General features: G+C 39.6%; 1 protein-coding gene across 2 annotated transcripts in view; it reads right to left on the reverse strand.

Moving 5' to 3' along the window:
* The window catches only part of RASGRF2 (Ras protein specific guanine nucleotide releasing factor 2), a gene marked incomplete at both ends in the record, with an annotated part of 248550 nt that extends 228722 nt beyond the window's left edge, over positions 1-19828 (reverse strand). For both annotated transcript variants that reach the window (XM_079701968.1, XM_079701967.1), the window contains one exon: positions 19541-19828. In XM_079701968.1, coding sequence (XP_079558094.1) covers positions 19541-19828 — 288 coding nt within the window. The remainder of the gene's footprint in view (positions 1-19540) is intronic.
* Between the last annotated feature and the right edge of the window lie 5446 nt (positions 19829-25274).

Genomic DNA, 25274 nt, shown 5'->3' on the forward strand with positions numbered 1-25274 from the left:
TCTAGCAACCTAAATGTCCATCAGTAGATGAATGGATAAAGAAGATGTGGTACATGTATACAATGGAATATTACTCAGCCATAAAAAAAGAATGAAATAATGCCATTTGCAGCAACATGGATGGACCTAGAGATTATCATATTAAATGAAGTAAGTCAAAGAGAGAAAGACAAATATTATATGATATCACTTATTTGTGGAATCTAAAAAAAATGATACAAATGAACTTATTTACAAAACAGAAATAGACTCACATACATAGAAGACAAATTTATGGTTACCAAATGGGATAGTGGGTGGAAAGGGGGCAGATAAATTAGGAGGTTAGGATTAACATATACACACTACTGTATACAAAATAGGTAAATAACAATGACCTACTGTATAGCACTGGGAACTATACTCAATATCTTGTAATAACCTACAGTGGAAAAGAGTCTGAAAAAGAATATATATATATATATATATATATATATATATATATATATACACACACACACACACACACATATATAACTGAATCACTTTGCTATACACTTGAAACTAACACAACGTGTAAATTAACTATACCTCAATAAGAATAAATATATTAATGTTTTGTCTAAACAACAAAACCAGAAAGCCCATTAATTTAAATTCACAGCAGTGTACAAGTTTTAAAATAAGGGACATAAGAAGATCAATGGCATTCTTTCAGAAGTTCTGTTTGGGGCCAAAATTATTCTCATTATCAAAAGCCACAGGGAGAGGCATGATGGGGGTGGGCTGGTGGGACACCAGGAATATGAGAGATGTTCTCAGTAGAAAGCATAAGAATAAGCCCAACGAGGGAAGGCAGCTGTCAACAAATTAAAGGTAGGAAAGAATGAGTATCCTAACCAGGGAGGGTTTCATTGTTTTGTTTTGGTCTTTTTAAATCACAAAAGGTGATTAACACAATCCAATTTAAGGATGGGCTAGAATTATCAGTCAAATTTGCCATTCTCTAACCACAATGGAAGAATATGAAAAATGAAGACTCACTGCCAAAAAAGTTGATAATTGTGCAGTTGTATGGAGAAGCAACATCTTGAATTTTAGTAATCAAAGATCGTGTGGCTTAGAGGGGCTGCAGGAAGAGATAACAACCAAGATAAGATTAGAGTTAAGCACTGCAAAAACCAAGCACTGAATTTTCCTCTTTCTCACATGGTCATGATATTCCCTATCCTTATATTTAATTATTATCAAAAGGTCAAGGCCACCAGCATATGATACAATATAGACATCCATATACCTCTATGCTCTTGCAAATACACATAGAGCAGGGACTTCCCTGGTGGTCCAGTGGTTAAGAATCCATCTTGCAATGCAGGGCACGCCAGTTCAATCCCTGCTCAGGGAACTAAGATCCCACACCGCAGCTACTGAGCCTGCGCACTCTGGAGCCCGTGCACCACAACTAGAGAGAATCCCGTGCACCGCAAAAAAAGATCCTGCGTGCCACCATTAAGACCAGACACAGCCAAAAATAAATTTATTAATTTTTTTAAAATTCTTTTAAAAAAAACCACACAGGGCTTCCCTGGTGGCACAGTGGTTGAGAGTCCGCCTGCCGATGCAGGGGACATGGGTTCGTGCCCCGATCCGCGAAGATCCCACATGCCACGGAGCGGCTAGGCCCGTGAACCATGGCCGCTGAGCCTGCGCGTCTGGAGCCTGTGCTCCGCAACGGGAGAGGCCACAGCAGTGAGAGGCCCACGTACCGCAAAAAAAACAAACAAACAAAAAACCACATAGAGCAAAGAGCACTGAAAACACAAACAAATGTCAAGTATCAGTCTGAAACCTCCCACTTCTCTTTGTGTCTATAATGGTATTATAAAATCAACATAAATTAGTAAAAGTTTATAGAAAAAGGATTACCACATCAACCAAATATGCACATTGATAGGAAACACATTCTAATTTCAGAAAATGTAAGACATTATAATCCAAGTATGCTTAAAATCAATGGAATATGGTAATTTTAGGCATTTCTACTTTATGCATTCAAATGGAGCTCCCTTATCATGATCCTAGGCACTCTAACTAATCATAACAAACACCCCCTAGGAAAAGTAAATCCCACCAAAAAGCATTCATAGGTCTACAGCTTTATTTCCCAAAATTAGACTACCATATTTGGCCATATTTGTTTCTGTATTTTACTCACAGATGAGATTGTACTTCCATTCCAGAAATTTACGTTTTATGTTGGGTTTTTAACCAGTTACAAAACGACCTTGAAATGCAAGTGGGGCATTTATTAGAGAAAACAGCTTTTAATTAAGGTGGAGAAGTTGGGGAAAATACCCTTATGGTCAGAGTTAAAAGGCTGCCTATCACTTCCTGCTTTTTTGTTTGTTAATTTGTTTGCATATGCCTCCACCTGCCCTGACAATTTTTTCACAAACGTCATCCTGATGTTCACTGCAGCATTACTTACTATACCAAAGCAAAACTTTATAATATTAAAACAACCTAAAGATCCAATAGCAGGAGAATGTTTACATCTGTGTGACAAAGAATGCTGTACAGTAATTTAAAATAATGTTTTCAAAGATATTTACTGGCAAACAAAATGTTCACAATATAATGTTCAATTAAAAAATATCAAGATCCAAAACTCTACATAAATAAAGTATGATCTTGATTATGCTCCACTTTAAAAATGTCTATTTATTATATTCATACACTGAAAAAAACTCTTGAAGGAAATCCTCCAACAATTCAATACATAATTTTTTCTGAGGAATGGGATTTCAGGAAATTTTAATTTTCTTATTTTTTAGTTCTCTGAGTTTCAAATTTTACACAAAAACATTACTCCTTTTTTGAGCGAATGAATTTTATAATTCATTAATAAGTTTAATAATGTGCCTAAAAAGTTAGAAATTGTAAAGGAAACACAAGTAATATAGAGTTATTAAGAAATCAAATGGATAAAATATATGAATGCATTTTGAAAGCTGAGTTACACACCTATATCATTATTTAATTTTTAATTAATAATAATAATTTCTATTGCAACTGCATAAAAATAGAAGATTAGATATTAGTTAATGTAGAGGTCTATTTGGGTTCATGAGCTAGTGTCTGAGACACTAGCAAGACAGTTTCAAGATCATAAACCTCAGACCTTTACACTCAATTATTTACAAACAAGTCGTTTTTTATCCCTGACCAAATGTTCAAGAAATTGTATAGTGCCTTAATTATTCTCTCAAAGAACTGGAATAGGAATGCAGGTATTTTGACTGGTATCCACTTAGGCTACAATGTTGCAAGAAAAACAAATCACTTCTATACATAATTCATGGAATCAGAAAATATATACTATCTATATCCATTCACTGATCTCCTTTCTTTCCCCAGTTTTATTGAGATATAACTGACAAATAACATTGTGTAAGTTTAAAGTGTACATGATGATTTGATATATTATGTGTTGTGAAATGATTACCATGATAAGGTTAGCTAACAAATCCATCACTTCACATAGTAACCACTGTGTTTGTGGAGTGTGTGTGTGCACGCACGCACATGGTGAGAACATTTTAGATCTACTCTCATAGTTAATTTCAAGTATACAATACTGTATTGTATAGTCACCATGGTGTACTTTATTTATTTGTTAGTTAGTTTGTTTGTTTATGGCTGTGTTGGGTCTTCGTTGCTGCAGGCAGGCTTTCTCTAGTTGCCGCGAGCGGGGACTACTCTTCATTGTGGTGTGCAGGCTCCTAATTGCGGTGGCTTCTCTTGCTTCAGAGCACAGACCCTAGGCGCATGGGCTCAGTAGTTGTGGCTCACAGGCTCTAGAGCACAGGCTCAGTAGTTGTGGCGCACGGGCTTAGTTGCTCCACAGCCTGTGGGATATTCCTGGACCAGGGCTCGAACCCATGTCCCCTGCATTGGCAGGCGGATTCTTAACCACTGCGTCACCAGGGAAGTCCCCATGGTGTACTTTAGATCCCCAGAAACATTATTTTTATGAATTAAAAATTGCTTTAAAAATGTTCTGTTAAATTAGGAGGTTAGGATTAACTTATACACGCTACTATATATAAAACAGATAACTAACAAGGACCTACTGTATAGGACAGGGAACTCTACTCAATATTCTGTAATAACATATATGGAAAAAGGATCTGAAAAGAATATATATATATTCAGTTATATATATATATATATCTGATTCACTTTGCTGTACACCTAAAATTAACACAACATTGTAAATCAACTATAGACCAATAAAATTTTTTTTCAAAAGTTAGGAGGACAACCAACAAAAAATAATAAAAATAAAAATGTTCTGTTTACATGGCAATTTATACCAAAAGGGAGAAAAATATGTAAGCTGTGGATTTATTTATCTTTCAGGATACATTTTAAACACTCTCTGTGAAAAATTGAACTTTTAAAGCACAAATACCAATTTAGCTACATTTTTCTTCAGAAAAAATTACCTATTAATCTCATTTTACTATATTTAATATGTATTACAGTCAGAAGGATCTATACAACAGAAAGTATCTAAATGACAAAGAAAATTTTCTTCACTGATCTATTTAGGTAATATTCTCCTGCACTTAGTAAAAGTAATCTTTTTTTTTTTTTTTTAAATTTAATTTATTTAGTTATTATTTATTTTTGGCTGCATTGGGTCTTTGTTGCTGTGCGCGGCTTTCTCTAGTTGCGGTGAGCAGGGGCTACTCTTCGTTGCAGTGCATGGGCTTCTTATTGCGGTGGCTTCTCTTGTTGTGGAGCATGGGCTCTAGGCTCGTGAGTTTCAGTAGTTGTGACAGACTCAGTAGTTGTGGCTCGTGGGCTCTAGAGCGCAGGCTCAGTAGTTGTGGTACATGGGCTTAGTTGCTCCATGGCATGTGGGATCTTCCCAGACCAGGGCTTGAACCCGTGTCTGCTGCATTGGCAGGAGGATTCTTAACCACTGCGCTACCAGGGAAGCCCCAGTAAAAGTAATCTTCCAACTATTTCTTGAGGAATTTGTCATCCACTAAATATTCTCCATAGAACTTAAGAACCTTGGGCTCACAAAGATGCCAACAAACTAGGCAGAGAAGCCATCTGGTTCTCAAAATGGATAAAATGAACAGAACACACACCTGCAGTAAGCAAACTTTCAATTAATTTGCTGTTTAAACAGCCCTCACTTAAATGAAAAAATATAATTGTAAAGAATTTAAAAGTAATATTCTTGTAGCATTTTAGTTTACAAAACACTTTTCATATAGATTATCTCAATTAATTTAATATTCCCACTTTCTTTACAAGGTAGGAATCATCATACCCATTTTCCAGATGAGGAAACGGTTAAGCCTCAGAATCCATACATTGTTAAAGGTGAATCTAGAACTTGAACTCGGGAACTTCACCTCAATGTACTGGGCATTCTGTACCATTTAACCAGATGGCATGCCATTGCATCTTCAGTGCTGTAAGACAAGGACATGGCAGGAGAACAGGAAGAAGGATGGTCTCAGCTTAAACTGGCATGCGGAAAATGAACTTGGATAATAACATTCACAGAGGAAATTACAGCTAAGGCACTAGAATCACAAGATGCTACGGTTCAACCATTTGACTGCACAATTCCAGAGACAACAGGTGAAACTTGCCAGCAAAACAAATACAAGAAGATACTTTGGCCTGGAACACAAAGACTGAGTACATATAAATGCCTTCTCCTTTGCTTGCATTGACATTGATGGCACAAGCTGCAAGTACCATTCTCAGTTGCCTAATGTTTCAGACAACAGTATTTGCTGCTCTGGGTCAGGAGAGACTACAATCCAGTTAGACCTGGTGGCCAAAAAGCAGTAGCATAAATCAAAGCACTGAGGATGTGGACTCACTTCAAAACATAAGCGATCTTATCAGAGTCAAGAGACAGAGCATAGGCAAGGTCAGAAATGGCAGGGAGGGCTATGTCTTCTACATCTTCAACGCTGGGCCCCTCGAGGTGCTAAGCAGACACCAAGAAGGAAGCCTGTGCTAGAAATCAGCAGCACGGGAGAAAGACAGGGATGCTTTGGAAACAGACTGACCTGTTCCCCAACACCCCACTCTCCACCACATCAGCACAGGGCCAAGCATACAGAGATTATAGAGGTTACATAAACTGGTTCAAATGCTTCCCTTGGATAAGTATGGGCCCATAGCTTTGCTTGTTGACATATAACATATATAACATATAGTTTCCTTGGGTGGAAGCTACAACTTACTTTATGGGCTTTATGAATGTGGCCAGATCAGACTGAGAAGTTTTCCACCTAAACTGCAAATGTACCAAGGCAGAGAAGAATGAGATTGAAGATAAAAACTTTTTCCTCCTGGTTATATATTTCTAGCTCCTAGTTGAGGGCCAAGATCAACAAATGCTAAGTCACTAAACTAGGCTCTATTAACCAAGTTTGCCACTTAGTTAAATTTTTCCCTGGGAGAATTACTAAACCACTAAAGCCTCAGTATTCTTATCTGTAAAATAAAGAGGATACCCTTATCTCGGGATGGTTGTGAAGATTAAATGAGATAATATATGTAAAGTGCTTGGCTCTTTAAACCCAAATCAGCATTTAATGGTAACTCTTACAATTGTATAATACAAAACAATGTTCATAAAATACTAACAAATTAGTATCCTAAATGAAATAGTCTAATTTTACTTTGTTTTACTTTCCAAGAAAAAAGGGCTAACTTATGCCTGGAGAAAGATGACTGCTTTAAATTAAACGCTCATCAACTAAGATAGATAGATAGATAGATAGACAGACAGACAGGTATACATACACACATAGTTAGATAGATGGTAGACAGACATCAGATATGAGAAGACAATCTAAAAGTTTAAACTAAATCTACTATGTTAGGAATAAAATGGGACTTACACCGCGGTACCCTCAAAATATACAACTCACCACTCTGTAGTGGTATAAAGATAAACATCTGTAAAAAAAAATCTTACAACTACAAAATGAAGTTTTTGTTTTATTTTCTTCAAAAACACCATATTCAAAGATGTTCTGAATTAAATTGATAAAATAAGGGTTAGTTGTGATTTGACTTCTTAGTATTTTATCATTACTGAATTAGAAGTAATTAACAGATAAATTTCCAGAAAAAAGAAACAAGATAACTTTCCCACTGCTTTGAAAGGAGTTTCACTCATTTTTAGACTCACTATTAAAACTCATTTCTAAGTGGTAATGACCAGGTAGCTTGTTACAGACCCTCACCTACCACTCCAACACACACACACTAAGAACAATTAGAAAAGCTGCACACAACACACACACGCACATACACATACACACACACAAAATAATCCATTTGAAAGCATCAGTGAGCTAACAAGGCAGCCAGGACCTTGTTAAGGTCTAAGATATCTAAGGAGTAAAGACACCTTAGAGAAGGGAAGTCAACTAGTGGGCCTGACAGCCTTTGAAGTTGTTCCACTAAAGGAATTTGCCAATTTCTAAGTAGTACAGAGCCAAGAGGCTAAGAGACCAGGCAGAAAGCAACAATTAAGAGGCTGGAAATCAGCACTGAGTTTTTGGCAGTCCCATGGGGCATGTAAGAGACCAAGGAGGAAGGGGTTATATAAACACCCAGAATTCCTGATAAGACCTTGGAAAGGCTATACTACAGAAATTAGGACAAACTGGAATAGTGTTCTCACAAACCTGAAACCTAACTTTCATCAGCTCATTCTCAGAATGGATTAGTGTAAATTACTCCACATTAATGCCTGCAAGAAAGCAAAAGTAAATCCTCTCTGAAGGAAAACACATCATGCAGAGCCTAAAATTACCTCTGATTTTTCAAACACAATGTCCACCATCCAAACAAAATTACAAGGCATGCAGGTGACCATTAGCTTACAGCTGAGTGCTTGTCAAAACTGACCCATAGAGGTCTTGTAACTCTCCAGCCTGAAATTCCCATTTTGGATGAATCAGTTCAGACTCAAGAACTAACAAGGTGCGAATGGCTAAAACCTTGTTTGTTCAATGGAAAAGGTATATTCAAGAATGTAGCTGGTCTGGCCCCAGAAGCATCTCAGCTTTACATTTTAAAAAGTAGCAAGTATCTCTCTGTGGGGAACCTTATCTGCTCTGCTACCTGAGGCAAAGCCACTGACTCAATAGGGTCCTTGATTCACAGAAATTCCCTAAATATCTGGGCCCAGTTCACTGATGGTTTGGCTAAGCTGAAACCCAGTGGTATCCATTGGGGTGCTGTGGCTAGTCAGCCTCAGTGTCAGCTATGCAGAAGAAAAAGCAGATGTAGTTGCTCCAGTCAGAGGGTAGGGCTCAGACTTTTGGGCTGGTGCCAGTGGCAGAGCTGTTTGGTCTGCCACTTGCAAAACTATACACTGTAAGATTAAAGAGACCCTTCTTTGGAAACATGAACCTGGGACCAATCCATGTCTGCTGACTGAACTGTATGGATCAGTCATGTAGATGTCCACAGGAAGGACTGTGGAATCAAGGGCTGTGGAATCAACTGGAATCAAGCTGTGCTGGAGCCTGACTCTGTTTCTAATGCGGAAGGCTACCACTGCAGGGCAGACTTGTGATGCCTGCCAAAAGTTGACCCATTTGTCTCACAATGGGAGAGGCCATGTCACAAGGGGTGCAACCCCTCCCACTCCTGGTAGATTGGCTACACCAGACATTCAAAGCCCTCTCAGGACTAGCAATGCTACCTCACCACTGTCGATACTTTTTTGGGTTACTGGTTAGCTGTTTCCAGTCACACCACTGTGGCCCTTGAAACTAATCTGTATACTCAACAATGGACTGACTGTCCAACCCTTTCTCCCTCATTCCCTCCTGGTCCATATACTTTAATAAGGCAGTTTGATCAGTGAGTGCAGGTATTCCAAGAAAGGGGTCATCCCTTCTTGGCCACTTTCTGGGTAATGATCAGGACAAAAGGGGAAGAATTACAGGGCATTATACAGATATATTTTGAAAACTGAGGATTCTGTCTTAACCAGCGCTGGTCATGATGCATTTTTCTTTCCCTAACAGCACCCCCAGGCCAGCCTAGATGACACAACCTACAGGTGGCAGCAGAGCTGAAAAGGGGGGGTCAGGGATTCAAGCTTAACTCTGGTTAAGTTTTATAAAAGTACCTTGTCCCTCTTGCACCTGACCCTTCCAGATGAGAGGTGTAGGTGCGAGTTGGGGACGACTGGAAACAAAGTGAAGTTAGAGCTTCTGAAATGGGACACCCAGTTTTGTGAATAACACTGCTATGAAAATTCTTGTACAAGTCTTTGGTGCATATACATCTATGCATCTCTAGAGGAGGAGCAACAACCCAACACCTGGGGAGGGAACACCTCAGACCCTAGAAGGTATGAGGGAGAAAAGAACATTATGATTTTTTGTCTTTTTGAATTGTCCCTGGAGCCTTCCTCCAAAGGCAAAACATCCTAGTGTGGCAGTCCAAAGCTGCTGCAAGTGCATTCTGTTTTACTTACTGCTGCATCTTTTGTGATGCACTTGATTGCTTTGACCACAGAGCAGCAAGGGAAGGCTCCAGCTCCTGCATCTTCTACACAAAGCACCTCCGGATGCTGTCCCCATCCCCATTCATTTCATGGGCAGAAAAATGCCACAAAGAAAAAGACAGATAGCTTATACGACATTAAAGTTTTAAACTTCTCTTCATCAAATGACACCTGTCAGAAAGTAGAAAGGCAAACCAGAGTAGGAGAAAATATTTCCAATACATATAACTGACAAAGGACTCGTGTCTTCATATATACTAAGATGAACAAGCTGATGTTCAATTATTTTTGATATTCAAAAATGGCAATTCACAGAGTTTAACTTAATATTTTAAAACTCCTACAGATCAATAAGACAGCTCAATTTTTTTTTAAATGGGCAAAAGGTTGAACAAGCACTTCAAAACAGAGAACAATCAAATGGTCAAGAAATACCTGAAAAAGTGTTCAACCTAATTATCAGAGAAATGAAAATGAAAACCAAAATGAGATACTGCTACACACCCACTAGAATGCTTAAAACTAAAAAGACTGATAATACCAAGTATTAGCAAGAATGTAGAGCAATTGGAATTCTTATACACTGCTAGCGGGAACATAAATTGATTTACCTATTTCGGAAAACTGTTTAGCAATAATTACTGAAGTTGAATATAAGTAAGTCCTATGAACCAACAAGTTCATTCCTGGGTATAATACTGAACAGAAATGTATACATGTATGTGCACAAAATATCTGTACAAGAATTTCCATAGACATATTATCTGTAATAGCTTCAATCTGGAAACAATCCAAGTGTTCCATCAACAGTAGATAAAGAATGGATAAAGAAACTGTTGTATACTCATCCAGTGGAATACTACAAAGAAACTGAAAAGGAATGAATCACAATACCCAAAGACATCGATGAATCTCACAGATATGATGTTGAGGGAAAGAAGTCTGACACAGAAGAGTACTTATTGCATGAGTCAATGACAAAGTTCAAAAACAGGCAAAAGCAATCCATGATGTTAGAAGTAAGGATTGTGGCTACCCATGGGTAGGAGCACTGAAGAGGAATAGACATGAGGTTAGTTTCTGGAGGGCTGATCATGTCAATGGCTTGATCTGGATGCTGCTTACAAAAATATATTCACTTTGTGAAAATTCAGGAAGCAGCGCACTTATGATTTGTGCACTTTTCTATATGTATGCTATACTTTGAAAAATATGCTTAAGTTATTGTTAAAAGAACATTCAATAATTTTTAATATTAAAGTATTAAGAAAGGAAAGAGAAATTATGAACATGAACCCTTAGCAACACAGGAGGCCTATCAGGACCAGAGGACAGAAACTGTCTTACTGGAAAGATCTTATTGATAAGGTAAGGATGTACAGCTACTACTGAGGGAAAAGAAGGTGGCTTAAATGCATAAATATTAGTTGGTGAAAATAATATTTACTAGCTTGATGAATACACTGGACATGTCAATAATAATGTCTCTCACACCCACCAAACTTTCCATGAAAATCCCTCACCCACAGTCCCTGCTGTTTGACAGCCAATTTATGGACCGGTCAGAGACCAATGGTCTTGTCTAGCCCCCAAAATGTGAACTGAGTCAATCAGATTCTCTCTCACAGAAAGACAAGCTTGAATATACTGAGTGAATGAGAGATGCTGCAGTGAGAACTGAAGCAGTAAAAGCAGAGAGAAAGGGGCCACAATATGTTGAGTCAGTATCACGAGGGGCACAGCAGCCTGAAGGAGGGGAAGCAGAAATTATGAGAAAACAGAAGCAGTAAGGAACCAAAGACGCATAAACACACTGAAAAACATGTTAGCCAGTACCAATGTCCAAAGCACAGCTAGGTCACAATAAATGAAGAGCGGTACTTGCCCTTATATTGCCCTACAATATTCCCACTGTCCCCCACCACACACAGAGGTGCCCATTATTCAAGACAACTTGAGTTCATATCTCTCTCTTGTAATCAAAAGAGCCTAAGGCAAGGGCTTCCCTGGTGGCGTGGTGGTTGAGAGTCTGCCTGCCGATGCAGGGGACACGGGTTCGTGCCCCGGTCCGGGAAGATCCCACATGCTGCGGAGCGGCTGGGCCCGTGAGCCATGGCCGCTGAGCCTGCGCGTCCAGAGCCTGTGCTCCGCAACGGGAGAGGCCACAACAGTGAGAGGCCCACTTACCGCAAAAAAAAAAAAGAGCCTAAGGCAAACAATCATGTGACAGAGACCAACTCACCCTAGAAAAGCTTAGCAACACTAGAGAAAGCAAACTGCACACTTGATTAATGAAACCTTCGTAATTGCCTTAAAATAGCATTGCCTACTGTTGGGTCTCAGAATTGATTCTGAAAGATGGAATCAGAGGAGAAAGCACTCACTCAACTCTAAACAAGACTCTTCCAGCTGCTGGAAGAGTTTGGTAAATGCACTTCAATAAAGAAAAGAAGATCCCTCAGTAACAGAGCCACCAATAATTTAATTTCTTCTAGAGTGTGGTCAAATCATGAAAATACCTCTACACCACGATCATGGTTAAAACTGATTTCAAATTTTTCTTTAGGATTTAACATGCCAGAATTTATTTAAAAGCTAATTCTACTACCTTTATGTCTTCACAACTACTGTCTCAAGCTTTCTCCTTTAAAATGATATCAAAGAAACAAAAAGATGATGACAATTACAGTAACACACATTAAAAGAGAAACACATTACAAACTATTTCCCGGATCGTTCTTTTCAGAGCTACACCTAGTACAATCTTCAGCGCCAAACAAGAGCTATGCCAAAACCCAAAAACTTCCTTATTTACAAGTGAAATAATGATGTCTGGGATTTGCTTTAAGATAGTTGAACAACAACAATAAAAAAAAGGCATGTGTGGAGAAAAACAGAGATAACAAGAAAGCAGAAAGCTGAAGATTGTTGAAGCTGGACGATGAGTATATTGGTGTTCCCTAAACTGTTCTATTTTGTCTGTGTTAAATTAAAAGTATTGTTTAAAGAGGAAGGAAGGAAAAAAACACCTAAGTGACCCTAGTAATGAAAGCAACAAGAAGAAAATCAAAAAAGAATTATATTAGAAAGGGAGTAATAAAAACACCAGCTGACAAATGTGCTATGTATGTGCTGCGCCCTGTGTGGAGAGCTTGGCATGGACTGTTGTCTCCCAACAACTGGATGATGTAGGTACTATCGTGATCCCCATCACAGGCAGGGGTCCAGGCTTAGAAAGAGAAATCGCTCATCATGTATCTGGTAAGCAGCTGAGCGGAGACTGAAACCCCCGCGGTTTAACTCCTGAACGGAACCATACACAATACTACCATCTGACCTGGAAAGTGATATTCTTAAAGTTAAAAGAAAGCAAATTCATACTGGATATGAGTGGCCTCCTATACCTATGCATCACTGACATTATCTTGTTATGACTCCTTCTGTAAAGAGTTATGATGCTCCACAGTGAGCCTTAGGCCAGGCTACTACCTCCCCATTCCCACATTTCTAACCCAGGAAACCTCCTAGCTTTCCAGCTGTCCCTCTATTTGACAGCACTAACCCTCCTGTTTACATTAGTCACACAAATGGCATGAGTTCATAAATACAGTTCGGGAAATGAATCAGGCATTGTCTACATTAAATCATAAAATGACAAAACAAAACATTTTAGGAACCTGAAAAGAATGCGAATACCAGTAACCAGGGTCCCTCAGATCCCTGGCTGTTTCCATCATCATCATTGGTCTCAGCAATGTCACAATGGTAAGTATGGGAAGAGCTAATAAAAGAAATTATGGCCTACATTTAAAAAAATGAAGCACTAAAGGGTCAATAAATTTTATTTTTAAGCATAGCTTTTCTTAAGGTTGTTTTATTTGTATCTTCTCAGATCTTATGAGAATTCTATTTTTCATTAACTTACTATACTCTGATGCTGTAACTTATACAGCCCTCCCCAACTTTCTCATTTCTTCCTTTACAGTTCAAAAAGAAAAGAAATATTATTTAATAAACACAGATCAACTCAAACTTGGTTTTTTTTCCTGCCCTCTCCCTAAAAGTATATTTGAAGCATTTTGTATTCACTATGAGGAGTTTTAAGAAAAATGATTTGAATCTTCATTTTTCGTGCAGCGTTTTTCCAGTGCTAGTAAAAAGGAAAAGTGTGAGAACATGTGCTTTCTGCATCCTTGTTCCACTTTATGATACCAATGTTTTCTCAAGTAAAAGAAAAAGGAAAACTTGCTGCTGTTTGGGTTTTTTTCCCCCCAAAATATACACACAATCATATTTGAATTCCTTGGGCAAAAATGGTAAAATATACCCTTTGGTGGAGCCAAAATAATGTATTTCTAACTTCACAATCAGCTAATATTTGAAAATTACACCAACTGAAATGTAATGAATAATTTTGGAATAATGGTTAATTTTTAGAATAATGGCCAAATATTATACAGTAACCAAACATTTACCATAGTGCTATATTGATACCTAACAAATACCGTTTCTAGTTTTGTTTCAATATTAACTAAGATTTTACTATACATAGTCTTGAATTAAGATAAACTAATTTCAGAGAGGAATTTATACCGTGATTAACTTAAAATCATTAGTCCTGTAAAATAAAGCACCCCAAATTGTACACCGATTGGATTTACAACTCATGTCTTGAAATACATGTCTTAATGATACAAATAAAAACCTATAAACTCCAACATATATAACTGTATAACAAATGTTTAATATTTAATGATGGAAGATAAACTCAATAAACATATACACATACAAACACATATCCCTTTCTTATAGGACAAATAAACAGGCATAAAAACATAAAGCTACTTTAAAATTGTGAAATTGGGATTTCAGACCTGAGTGAATCCATATTATTTGTCAATATGGTTTATTTCATTACAAAATAATCTTAAATACTAGCTTTTTCTATTCTACAAAATTAAAATTATACTGATGTAGCATGCATATTTATTGAAAAATATGGACAAGGTCAACTAAAAAGTATAATCTGCATTAAACAAACAGCAATACCAACAACTGTTTTAACAAACTACCAATATTTGCTTGCAAAAACCAGAAACATTTACTTATCATACATGCTTTAGGACTTATCATCCAATGAAAGAAAAATATCTCTATTTTTTAATTCCTGAAAGAAAGTAAAAAATTTTGTTATCACACTACAAATATTTTCCACCATTTAGTAGTGCATTTAGCGCTCACTTATTAAAACCCACAGAAAAATACTTGTCCCAATAAAAATTCATTTTTATGTACATCTGTCACATCAAAGATGGATTTTTCTATGTAGAATTCTTAACGATAAGTACAATAATATAAATAGTAAGGTTCAGTGTAGTCAAAATTAAAAGAACTATATTTTTCTAATCCATAGGTTATTTTTCTTCACTTAAATCTAAATTGGAAGAATGATTACAAAGTTCAAGTGATAAATCATTTCTTTCCTAAATTACATTTTAAAATGTTTTACAAGATTTAACAAATACTTTTATTCCATTTGCCCTTTATTTGTGTTCAATAAGCAAACACTGAAAAGGAAACACTGAGTTTGTTATTATACTTCAATTAAACAACATGAACTGGAACAAAAACCCATGACCTACACTCCCCACCCTCTACAAATATTTCAGGGCTTGCATGCAGCTCTGCCTAATTTGATAAAATGATTAAAATCTTCTGCTGGTGGACAAGTTTGGAAGGCTAAAACGACTAGCTAGAAATGAGGTGACAGGGGAAATCACATAACCCTTAATCCCTTTAAAATTAAATCAACACGTTTAATTCAGCACTAATATGACAAGTATCTACTACTTTAAACCTCCAGAACTAAGGAGATATTCCACCCACCTACCCACCCACCCCCCACCCCCACCGAGACAACTGAAATCAGGCTGAATAGACCACTTAACATTCCCAGGAAAATAAAAGTACAGATGGCTTTGTTCCTGTATGTCTCTCCTGCTAGCAGGCAAGACAGATACAACCACTTAAACAGATCAGGCTAATTGGGATGTGTATTTTCACCCTCAGAGCAAATATTTTTAAAGATCCCTTACTGAAGTAAACGAATGCCATGTAAAACTGTTTAAACATAAATCTCATTTTTCTTTGAAAATGTAATGGTCTGCAATTATATTTCTCAAGAATCGAACCTGTCCTGTAAATGGTTTTTAAGGGGAAATAAGAATAAACAAAACAGTGATTCACATACTACAACCCCAGCCCCTATTCCACCCAAATTTGAAATTTCTTGAACCTCAGTGGATTTAAATAGTCTCCTTAATAAGGCACTCTTCAAGATTATTCAATCTTTATACCTAGAGTTGGACTTTGGTCATCTCCTAAAACTCTTTAAGCCTCAGTCTTATCATACGTAAAAATGAAAGAACATTACCAGTCTCCAAGAGCTGAAGTGAGGTTCAAGTTAGATTCAATAATGGAAGATAACACTGAGCTTGGCACATAGAAGGTACTTATTACATACAAATTCCCTTCCTCCTTAAACACCTTCACCTGGAACAAAAGGTAAGCTTTTCATTTTCCATAAATGGAGCTCTTTTAGAAAGAAGTACCACCAACACACATTTTCGAGAAAATGAACATCACTTAAAAATTTCCATAACTGAACACATTTTGATTATATCACCATAACTATCCCTAAGAAATAGCTGCTATAGAAGGATGATAAGAGAGCCTTGCAATCTCCCAAGGACCTTCCAAAGTGAAATCTTGGGACACTATTGAGAAAATGGAGCAATGCAAATATTCCTTCAACCTATGCACATTTGGAAAGTGAAAAATACCTTTCTTTTTTCTTCTTAACTGGAAACAGTTTAAGATAAAATGGTCAAAGAAAGGAAGGAAGGAAGGAAGAAGGGAGGGAGGAAGGGAAGGAGGAGAGGGAGGGAGGGAGGAAAGATGGAAGGAAAGAAGAAAAAAAGGAAAAAACCTTAATTTTCTTTTGTCAACCAACTTACTTTGAATTATTATTTAGAAGAAGCAAACCAATGAATGTTTTCTTCTTATAATTTACCACAGTTAATTAGAATTTTTAAATTATTTGAAGGAGAAATAGAATTTAAACTGGCAAGAATAATTAGAGGCATTTTATAGCAAGAATTACATCAACTGTCACTGTCATTACAATGTGTCGCCCTCCAGTATGAATGATAAGAACGTCTTTGTCTCAAGCAGTCATGTTTCTATAGTTTTGCACATCTGCTGACTAGATTATCAGAATATCCACTTCAATCACCTGCTTGGCCTTAACTACTCAGATGCAGTGTTTATTACAGAGACTGATAATCTTTAAATCTTGTGAAATTGTCTTTCACATCCTGTGCACAGCAAAAAGCTCACACTCTCTGTTATAATCTTAGAAATAGGAGATGTCATTATTGGAAGATAACTCAGAAACCATCCTAGCCAAACTCTTAATTTTTATTAACACATCTGAAAACAGATTTCATTAATAGAAAAAACAGAGGAAATGTTAAGAGATTTGCCTTTAAGAAGTCACACAGAAATGGTGGAGGAAGCCCATTCTGCCTCCCTAAGTCCCGTTTCAAGCCCTAACCTTCAAGTATGTTTATGGGGTTGATGGAGACATATATGTGGAAAGTTCCAGAAGCATATTTGGAGAAGCAGACCTTGACAGGATCCCTGCTCAGCGCCTCACATCCACCCTCTACCTCACCAGTTTCACAGGTCCACCATGTCTAGGTGCCTGAGACGAAGTGAGCACATTAGCAATACAAATTAACTGAAAGAGAACCAACTGCATAAACTGTAGATTTAAGGTAAACTTATTTTTTGTTTCTTATCTTTGCAGTTTCTTCTTCATTCTTCAAACACACCCAGACAGACAGTGTTACACAAAAATATCAGTCTGCTAAGCCAACCCAAGTCACAAAAGCATGTCTAACACAAGACAAACTGACAGATTTCCCAATCCAACTCCTAATCCATTTTGGAGTGCTTGCTTCTCTACATCTCAGTTTTACTACAAACACCAAAGGTTCTGATTTCTAACCTCGAAGAGATGTATAAATGATTGAGAAATACTCATAACTTGTATGATGATAAACAGAGAAAAAAATTCTTAATAAGGGGACCTTTTTAGGACTTCCATTAGAAAGTGGCATGAAAGTCAAACTATTTGGAGGTTACATTTCTTTATAAAGTATAGTTTAAAGAAAATTGTCCTGAAGATGAGAGTCTGGATATTCTCCAAGTAGAAAAATCTTGGTTTTCATATGTTAACAGGTCAGACAACCATGTTAAGGTGCAACAGGTAACAACTCCCCACTCTCAGCTCATAACAAAAGTGGCTATCTCCTGATATTATTATAAACACAAAGAGAAAAAATTATTTGTAACTGAGTCAATGATGTATCTTCAGAATAATTTCAAGTACCCTATTTTAGTATAGACATAATAACACTTTAAAAACCTACTGGTTTTTGCTCCCATGGGCCTTGGAACACATGCCTTAAAAAAAAAAAAAAAAAAAAAAAAAAAACTCACCAATGGAAAAGAAAAAAAAAATAGATCCTGAAAAAAGTCTCTACCTATTTCCTCAAAACCCCTCCTCCTGCTCTCAGTTTAATTTCTAAAATGCCTGACTTGAAATTTAAACTTATATTTCCAGTATCTATATCTACAAAATTGGAAATCAGTTTTTCAAAGAACTCTCAACATGCCCTCAAAAACCAAAGGGAATATTTTTAAACTTTCGGATGTATAAGTGTTATACCAAGTTTAATCAGTTAAGTCTGAATGATTTATAGTGAAACCAAAGCGAAAAAAATCAAACTTCTGGTTGATCTAGTTTTAGCTCCTCTTAATTTTACACATTGTTTTATGAGCCCCCAGGGGTTGTGTAGGCATTTTACTCATCTTTCCATCGCTAGCGCCTCTCACAGCCGCCCTCGGGGATTTGCAGTAGAAGCTGTTTGGCCTGACTTACATGGAAAATTAAGCTGCTAAAAATTTTTATGCAACAACAAAGACCATCAGCCTCGTTTTTTCAAGGTGGAGATCTAGAAGCAAAGTGAGAACATTTGGGAGCATAAAATTAGTCTGCTTTAACTTTAATAAGAAATGGTGATTGAAAAAAGTACAAATTTCTCACTTGCAGGAATGGGAGGGGGGGCGGGAGTTACTAAATCTGGAGTGTTTTTTCCTCCCTAAGTGCAAAACATAGCAAAACTAATAAAATTATGACCCAGAATAAAAAGGTCACATTCATTTTCAAAGCATTCATTTAAAAGTATACAGAAGCGTTCTTTAAAAATGCCCGCATATTTACACATAGCAGGAATGTGGCTACCAAATATTAATCCTGAGGGAAACGGATACACATTTACCTTCATAATTAGACACAGCAGGCCAAATGTTAAAGTAAACTGACATAAACCACAAAGACAGATTGAAAGTGACCAACAGAAAGTGCCCGTCCGTCCTGGGAGCCCCGCTTGTGCCCTGCACAGCCATTGATCCAACATCTGCAGGCAAAAACTCCTACACTCACTAGCCGGGTGACGGAGAAACCAAACTTTTACAAATAAGTTAGTTCCGTCTTGCCAATCTACACCCAACAGGTGTCAACACACGTCGCCACACAAAGTCCTTCCGAACAAGGTGTAAAGAAGCAATGTAAGGTTAGCAAGGAAGCTGCAATGACCCGACAGCTTTCGGGGTCTCGGAAAATATAAAGCCGAGCCCCTATTCCAACGGATCACAAGGAGACGGACGACAAGGCGGGGATGGAGATGGGGAGGCGGAGGAGGGGAGCTGTCCCGCCACAGACGCCGCAGGGGAATCTCGAAATCTCGGAGGGTGGTCCCACTGTCGGATCGGGCCCTGGACCTCTGGGCTTAGAAGAACTGGGTATTGCCGCGGCCGCAGGCAGGGAGACGGGGAGGGGATGGCGCGTGGTACCTGCTTATCCAGAGCGTCCCGGGCGCCGCCCGGCCCGGCCCCGGCCCTGGGCGGCGCGAGTGCCCGCTCGCAGCTGCAGCCCTCCAGGAGGTACATGCCCGCCGGGCGGCAGCTCTGCTCGCCCTCAAAGTAGAAGAGCACATTCTGGTAGAGGGCGAACCACTTTTCGTGCCAGCGGCTCGCCTCGGTTGCCTTCTTGCTCAGGAAGCCGCGCTTGGTGCCCTCTTTGCGGGCTAGGAAGGCCAGGTACAGGGCGTGCCCCTCGTTGTAGCGCAAGCTCTTCTGCATGGTGAGGGCGCTGGGGTCTCAGCCCTGCCTCGCGGCCATCTCCCGCCGGCTCGTCCGAAGGCGCGCCCGCTCGGCTCCCGACGGCGGACGACTCCCCTTTTCCGGGCGCCGCGCACAGGGCACGCCGTCGGCCTTCCGGGCGCGGCGCGGCGCGGCGCGGGTCCGAGGGGCGCCGGGCTGTGGTCGGGGCACGTTGTCTTCCGCCACCGCCGCCCTCCCGGCCGAGCGAAGCCCCCGGAGCCCCCGACGCCCGCGTGGAGAGTGGCCCTGCGAGGGCGGCCGGCCGGCCGTTTCTTTGCCCAAAGTTGCGGGAGCCCGAGCCCCCGCGGCGGGCTGGGGCGGCGCGACGCGCCGCAGCCTGTGGAGGACTGTCCTCGGGCAACTCGCTCCGGGAGACAGAAGGTAAAACGTCACGTGGGAGATCAGCTGTAATCGGCTTGGAGACCGATTTAAAGGGCAAAGTCAGCGCGGCGGCGGTGACGGCGGCGCAGCCCGCTTAACCGCGGCGCGCGTCCCTCCCTCGCCCGCCGGCCAGGCCGCTGCCTCTGCTCCGGCCGCGAAGGGGCGGTTCGCGCAGAGGTGGAGGCGTGCGGCGACCGCACACACCCGCTCACACGCGCGCTCGATCGCACGCGCACACACACACACACACACACACATATACACACAAGTATATAGACTCACAAACACAGGCAAATGCGCACTCACAGGGTGCGCACAGTCCCAACACAAACACTTGGCGTTTGCACAATTACACACACACGCATACAAACAGGAACACACAAATACACAGTCACAGACACCACACACTCCAAAACACACAAATATATTCGCACAAATACACACGATGCAATACTTAACACAGAAAATTATGCACTCACATATATACAAATAACACAACGTGCATTCCTACACACAAAAATACAAACCCATTTACAAATACACACGTAGGCAACCACACACATGCACACACTGACACGCTCACCCAAACACATTTAGACACACAAATCATACACTCATCCACACGTTCAACCACACGCACACAATATAGACACATGCACACTTTTACACTCATACACACACCCATACAAACTGCACACAAATACACACCCATACACAACACGTTTATATTCACACATTCATGGTCATACACTCTCACAGACAAATGACCATATACAAACACATACATGAACACACACACATGAACACACAAATGCACGAACACATTCACTCAAAAGTACACATAAATAACATTCATACAGAAGCAGTCACAAACATACAAATACACATTCATGCAAATTCATACACTTCCACAAACCCACTGACACAACACACTCACCTGCCACATCCACATCCTCACACTCATCCACGACTGTGTTTCCATGGCAGTGGGTGGAGTCACAGGATGGCTTTGCATAACGGGCAACCTTGACTTTTCCAGCTGTACTTGCACAGCTGTATTTAAAACTCGAGGTGAAGGTTAACGAGTGTGACTCTCCTGTTCCCAGAAAGGTATCGGATGCTGTTGGTTCCCGGTCAATGACCGTGATTTCTCAGGATTAAGATGAAAGAGACTAAATTTTAAGCAGAGTTTTCAACCAGGAAAAAATACCCAAACAGGGAGACTTGTGGCCCCTGACAGAATCGATTCCTCAGAGGCCACGTTGTCATAGGTTCACTAGATACCCTTGCTGGGACTGGGATTCGTTTGATAAATAAATCTCACAGGTTCAGCCAGAAAACCAAGACCCCTAGTATACAATATAAGTGGAAAAGAAATGATGTGCACAGCAGCTGTGAGAGAAATCTAGTGAACACTCCAGGGAGTACCAGTGTTTGATTCTGCTATATACATTTTTTAGTCCCCTTAGTCACTTATCATAAAAATGGTTTGTCAACGTGTTTATTGTTAAAGACAAAATAATAATGATAATAATAAAATCCTTTTCTGGGCCATGAATCTGCCACAATACACCTGTCTTGTACCACTAGTTGTGAGTTCATTAACTGGTAGTCCAGGGGTTCTGCTGTAAGTTGTGTTTTTGCAGAATATTTTAACCCTGCCTCACTGAGCAGCTGAGTGTTTCCATTTTACCTCAAAAAAAATCACTATTAAAAACTATAAAATAGGGAAATTGCCGTTTGAAATTACAGTATGAGCACTGTGGTCATTTTCCTTTACATATTTTTAAATATCTAAAGGAAGTGCTTTGCAGATTTGGGTTTAACTCAGCTGGGAGCTTGCATTGTTCTTTAGAGGAGATACAAGTATAGAGACACTAAGTAAATGTGGACAAGGTTTTGAGCCAGATTCTAGATGCAGAAAAGATGGCAATTGCCTCAGGAGGCTTTTCATTGCCTTCTCTGTGATCTAAACCCCATGAGCGAGTTGACAGCAGTATTGTTGATGAGCTCCATTTTTGAGTGGAAACCATTAAGGGTGTGAATTCAGTACAAAAACAATTTTGCAATGAGTGTTTAGAACTCCTAACCACTTGTGTTTTTTCAGATGTGAAACTTTTTTTTTCCCAATAAACAATGTCTCTGGTGTTGAGGCTAATTTCAGTGCTTATTTATCCTTTCTGTCTACTCAAATATCCTTTTATTTGAACCACAAGAAGTATTCTTCTCAGCCTCTGGTCTGTCATCACTTCCTACCATGGACGGTGTTGTGGCCATCATATGCCCCCCGATAGCAAGAGAAAGGAACTCTGATTTCTTCCAAAATTTGGCTGGTGACCATTATGGGTTTTAATTATGGAAATTCACTGGGAGAACTACTTATTGATCACCTGTTTATATCCTCAACACTATATTTAAGTGATGTAGAGGATATAAGGAAAAGACTTTGCCACTGCCCCTAGGTGCCTAGTCTACTGGGAATAGGATTTAATGTTTAGGCACTTCTCACCTAACTGTTCCTCCAAGGCACAGCTGCACCACCCAGTAGGAGAGCTTATGTGCAGTAGGTATCCATGCGATTCGTAAATATTTCCCAAATTAATTTAATATTTGGTCACTGAATTATTAAAGAGGGCACACACATTAGCAAACATTAGATCATTCTGTAAGACTGTAAGAGATGGAAACAACCAAAAATTCCTGGACATTCTAGAGAAGCTATATCCAGTGACTGCCTGATGGGCATTTGCGGGCTTTTAACTTCCTTCATTCATATGGAAACTGCACCCCTGGAATGGTGCCATCTTGAAAAACAAAGGGCCAGGAGGTTATGTAAATGAGGATGCTTTTCCTCCCAGCTGATCAAACAGGCTGGCAAAAGGGACTGTGTTCCAAGTGGGTGGAAACAAGCTCTTCTATGAATTCATTATTTTTCCTTCTTGCATTTCATGGACTCTTTCCCAAAAGGGTCCGTTTAAGTTGATTTTCGAGAACAACAGTGCATTTCTCACTGATAATGATGAGAGTGTCCTCTTTGACTTTTTCTAGGCAAGTTAAGAGAAAAAAGTTAGCGATGAACTATCATATCTGGAAACCCTAATTACTACTTGTAGAGAGAGATGATTTCCAGATAATCTGACAAGAAAGGAAGGGAGGGAGAGAGGGAAGGAGGAAGGAAGGGAGGGAGGAAGGAAAGAAGGAAGGAAAAGAGAAACTTTCGTCTGAGTTGTCCAAAGCTATTAAGGTTGGAGAGGTGGAGTCGGGGAGCTCCTTCTACATGAATAGAACCTAATCCATAGCTTTTCCAGATCCATAATTCACGCATGAGAAGACATCCCAGGAGAGCTCTGTGGTCAAATACTATTCAAAGGTTAGGAGGACAGCAGGCAAGAAAGTGAAGAAGCAGCAGGCAGGCAGGGCCTGGAGAGCGTGGTATCCCAGAAGCTAAGTAAAGAAAGTGTTTAGAGAAAGAGGGAGTGATCAGCTGTATCACATGCTTCTTTAATGTTAAGTTAGACGCTAACCATTGAGTTTGGACAAGGAGGGGATTGTTGGTGATGGTGACAACCATGGTTTCAGTGGAGTGGTAGGGCTAAAAAGACTAAATGGAATGGTTCACACACGTTACATATATTACACTCAAAATCCAGGATGCAAATCCAAAACTGTTTTAGGAAAAACTCTGTCAGTCAACTTACCAGTATGGACTTGGAAGCTCAACACTCAGATCATCTCATTCTCAGCAGAGCCAGCTGTAGGCCCCTATAGGTAAGTGCCAGGAACATTCTGACAGGTCAGGTCATCACGTGCCCCAGGACCACATACACCTGAGTGAGAAGCACTGCTGAGTTTGGAGAAGATTCACTGCCACGGAAGAATGTGCTACAGGGAAAGACACCTGGTGAAACCCTGTCACGGTCACACAGCTGATAATGATAAGATTGAATCCAGCCTTATCACGGTCAACTGCTTGTCCAAATGGTCACAAAGTGGGGCTATCTGGCTGCTTCAGCAAGGAGTCTCTTTATTCTTATCTGTCCCACTAAAGACTGAGCAGATATTCTTGGTGGCTCTGTGTCATCTTGCTGGATTCAGTTTCTCCTCATGCTGTAGGTGCAGGTGCAAATGGGGTAGGGCACAGGCTGTATGCTTTTGCTTAGACTGAACTCTGAAAGTTTTGAAACCTTGGGGATAAGAAGTAGAAGAGGAGTGGGTGAGGCTGTGGGAGTGATTTGAAAACCATAAACAATTTTCTGTCTCTTAGGATCTGGAGCCTTGGATTCCCCTTTGGTGTAGAAACTATTCCTTCATAAGAAGCCCTTTAATAGGCTCTTCAGTTCAGAAATATGAAGCAAATGCCCTCTCATCATTCTGGGAGAAAACTGTGAAGGGATCTCAATGCGAGTGTTTTGGCTCAAAAGCTCAGCATTCTTTTGTAATACATGTTATTGTGTGCATAGGTACTCTAGGAAGAGATGATTCTTTTTCTTCTGGCAGAGACTGGCTTGATACAGGAATAAAAGCACTACTCTCCTCTCCTGGCATGGAGAGGACTCTATTTCCCAGCCCTTCTTACCATATAAATGGGTTTTGGCCTAAGGGATGTGGGCAGATGTGATGGGCACCTCCTTCTAGGTCTGGTCAGGATCATCTCTGCTCTCTCTTCTCCTTGGTAAGAGTAAAGACACATATTGAAGTCAACAGGGCCACAAGATAGAAGAAGCCACAGTCCCTGAGTCACTGCATGGCTTCGAGCTGCCAGGAACAGCCCAACCCATGTGACATTGTGACATAAGCAAAACATAAACTTTTGTTTTATCAAACCACAGAGATACTAGGTTTGTTGTTACAACTAGTGTTAATTGCCCTGACTGATACATTTCTCTGTGGATTTAAAGTTCATTATACTATAAACTGTTCTTTGTACTTTTTAAAAACAGGCTTATTGTGGTATAAATGACCTACAATAACTGCACATATTTAGAGAATACTATTTGATAAATGTTGACATACTTGTATATCCATGAACCCATAGCGACAAACA

This window comes from Hyperoodon ampullatus (genome assembly GCF_949752795.1).
Source record: "Hyperoodon ampullatus genome assembly, chromosome: 4".
NCBI classification, from domain to species: Eukaryota; Metazoa; Chordata; class Mammalia; order Artiodactyla; family Ziphiidae; genus Hyperoodon; species Hyperoodon ampullatus.